This window comes from Octopus bimaculoides, chromosome 2, assembly GCF_001194135.2.
Source record: "Octopus bimaculoides isolate UCB-OBI-ISO-001 chromosome 2, ASM119413v2, whole genome shotgun sequence".
NCBI lineage: Eukaryota > Metazoa > Mollusca > Cephalopoda > Octopoda > Octopodidae > Octopus > Octopus bimaculoides.
In genome coordinates, this window is record NC_068982.1 from 186,152,787 (window position 1) to 186,155,200 (window position 2,414).

Consider the following 2,414-nt stretch of genomic DNA (forward strand, 5'->3'; position numbering starts at 1 on the left):
AAACTCTGCCAAATCAGACTGGAGCCTGGTGTTGCCATCCGGTTTCACCAGTCCTCAGTCAAATCGTCCAACCCATGCTAGCATGGAAAGCGGACGTTAAACGATGATGATGATGATGATGATGTTCTCAACACAATCAAGGAGATCTTGTGCAACTGAAACCCAAGTGTCTTTTTGGTCAGCTGAAAGTAGTTTTGGCACAAACATGGCAGACACGCATCTCATATCCAAACCTTCAGTGATAATGGACTGAACTGAACCGTAACTAATCTGCAGATCCTCTGATAATTCATGAATGAAGATTCAATGATTTTTCCTCACAGCTGCAAGCACATCTGCCATGTTTTTCTCAGCTCTGCTGGTCGTGGATCTCCCAAAATGTTCATCAATATCGACATTTTTACAGCCATCTTGGAAACGTTTGAACCACTTGTACACTTGTGTGCAGCTCATACACTCCTCTCCATACACTTTCTGCAACTTTGCACAGGCCTCTGAGCAGGTATCGCCATGACAACTTTCACTGTCATGATCAATGTGACGGCCACACGCTACACACCTTCCTTCCAAACACTGTTGTAAACAGCAGTAGTGAGCTAGAATGTTAAAACTTAGTGCACATACACAGCAGAGTTCCAGGTTAATCTGTGCCAAGTGGCTTCACTCTGTATGCTTTAGCTTTGTTACTACGGCAACAGTCCGGATACTTTTGATCAGACCTCGTAAAGTGTTTTACTCAAGGACACAATATGCCACTAGGAATCAAACCCACAACCCTACGATCATGAACCGAATATACTAACTGTTATATGGACTGTTAGATTTGTAATTCGTCTGACGTTCCGTGTGTCATGTGGTTCGTTTGAGTTCATTGTTTCATTGTTGTTGTCTTGTGGGACTGTCGTAGTATAATGTCATTGATATATATATGGCGGACATGACTTTATACTAACCATCAAGCCACGTGCCTTCACCATGTGCTGGCTAATAACAGAAACAATATTCTACCACGCCAAATGCTTTATTGAATCTAGACTTTGTACCATGACTGTTGACAGTTCAAACCCTACCATGGTCAACTTTCACATCCAGCAATAAAATTAAATATCACAATGGCTGTGTGGTTAAGAAGTTCGTTTCACAGTTACAGAGTTCTGGGTTCAATTCCATTCTATAGTACTTTAGGCAAGAGTCCTTATCATAGCTTCAGAAACTGTGTGGAAGGCTACATAGGGAACTTGATAAGGACAATTATGGACATATGTGCTGTGTGTAACAATGAACGAATATTACCAATAAACTAATACATTGAATAAATATATCTTGTAGTACTTATTCAACCCATCTTGCAAAGACACTTCCTTATTCCTTACTCTCCACACCACCACCACCACCATCATCATTGTTTAACATCCGCTTTCCATGCTGGCATGGGTGGGACAGTTTGACAAGAGCCAGTCAGGCAGTAGCCTGCACCAGACTTCTGTAACTGCTATGGCAGGATTTTTACAACTGGATGCCCTTCCTAACACCAGCCTCAGCAGAGTGGACTACCACTCGGCAGTGAATACTAAGAGCCCATTGGAAACCTATAACCAACATTGCTATGGTTCATAAAATCCTTGATTTACATGGAAGAGGAGGTGTCAATGAATTGGTGAACTTCTGTTAATGATTGGCCTACCATCAGACAAACTGGTCCATTATCAACTCAAAATGGTCCACCATCTTGTCAAATTGGTCCATCTTCTAGTCAAACTGGTCCACCATCTAAAACAAGCTGGTCCATTGTCTAGTCAAATTAGCCTATCATGTAGACAAAATGGTCCACCATCAAGTGAAACTGGCCAATGGTCTAATCAAATTACTCCACTGTCTAATAAGAATTCTCAGTTTTGAATCATTCTGCATCCCTTTACATTATGAAAACTAATAGAAAAGGACAGTTTGACAATTTTCTGACCCCCAAAGTTGCTTACCTCGATCTAAAGACGCTTTATTTAAGACCAGAGCATCTTCTATATCATAACCACTGTAACTCATAACAGCTACGATAGCATTCTGCCCAGCAGGAATCTTGTCAAAGTTGATCAGTTCAATTGTCTACAACAGACAAAACAAATTCAATATTTATTATTTACATATCATCATCATCATCATCATCATCATCGTTTAACGTCCGCTTTCCATGCTAGCATGGGTTGGACGATTTGACTGAGGACTGGTGAAACCGGATGGCAACACCAGGCTCCAATCTAAATTTGGCAGAGTTTCTACAGCTGGATGCCCTTCCTAACGCCAACCACTCAGAGAGTGTAGTAGGTGCTTTTATGTGTCACCTGCACGAAGGCCAGTCAGGCGATACTGGCAACGGCCACGCTCGAAATGGTGTCTTTTATGTGCCACCCACACAA

At 41.8% G+C, this 2,414-nt stretch overlaps 1 protein-coding gene across 1 annotated transcript in view; it reads right to left on the reverse strand.

Moving 5' to 3' along the window:
• Positions 1 to 2,414, reverse strand: part of LOC106873287 (DNA-directed RNA polymerase III subunit RPC2) — a 78,329-nt gene that overhangs the window by 33,072 nt on the left and 42,843 nt on the right. The window contains exon 19 of the mRNA XM_052965909.1: positions 1,980 to 2,103. Coding sequence (XP_052821869.1) covers positions 1,980 to 2,103 — 124 coding nt within the window. The remainder of the gene's footprint in view (positions 1 to 1,979; positions 2,104 to 2,414) is intronic.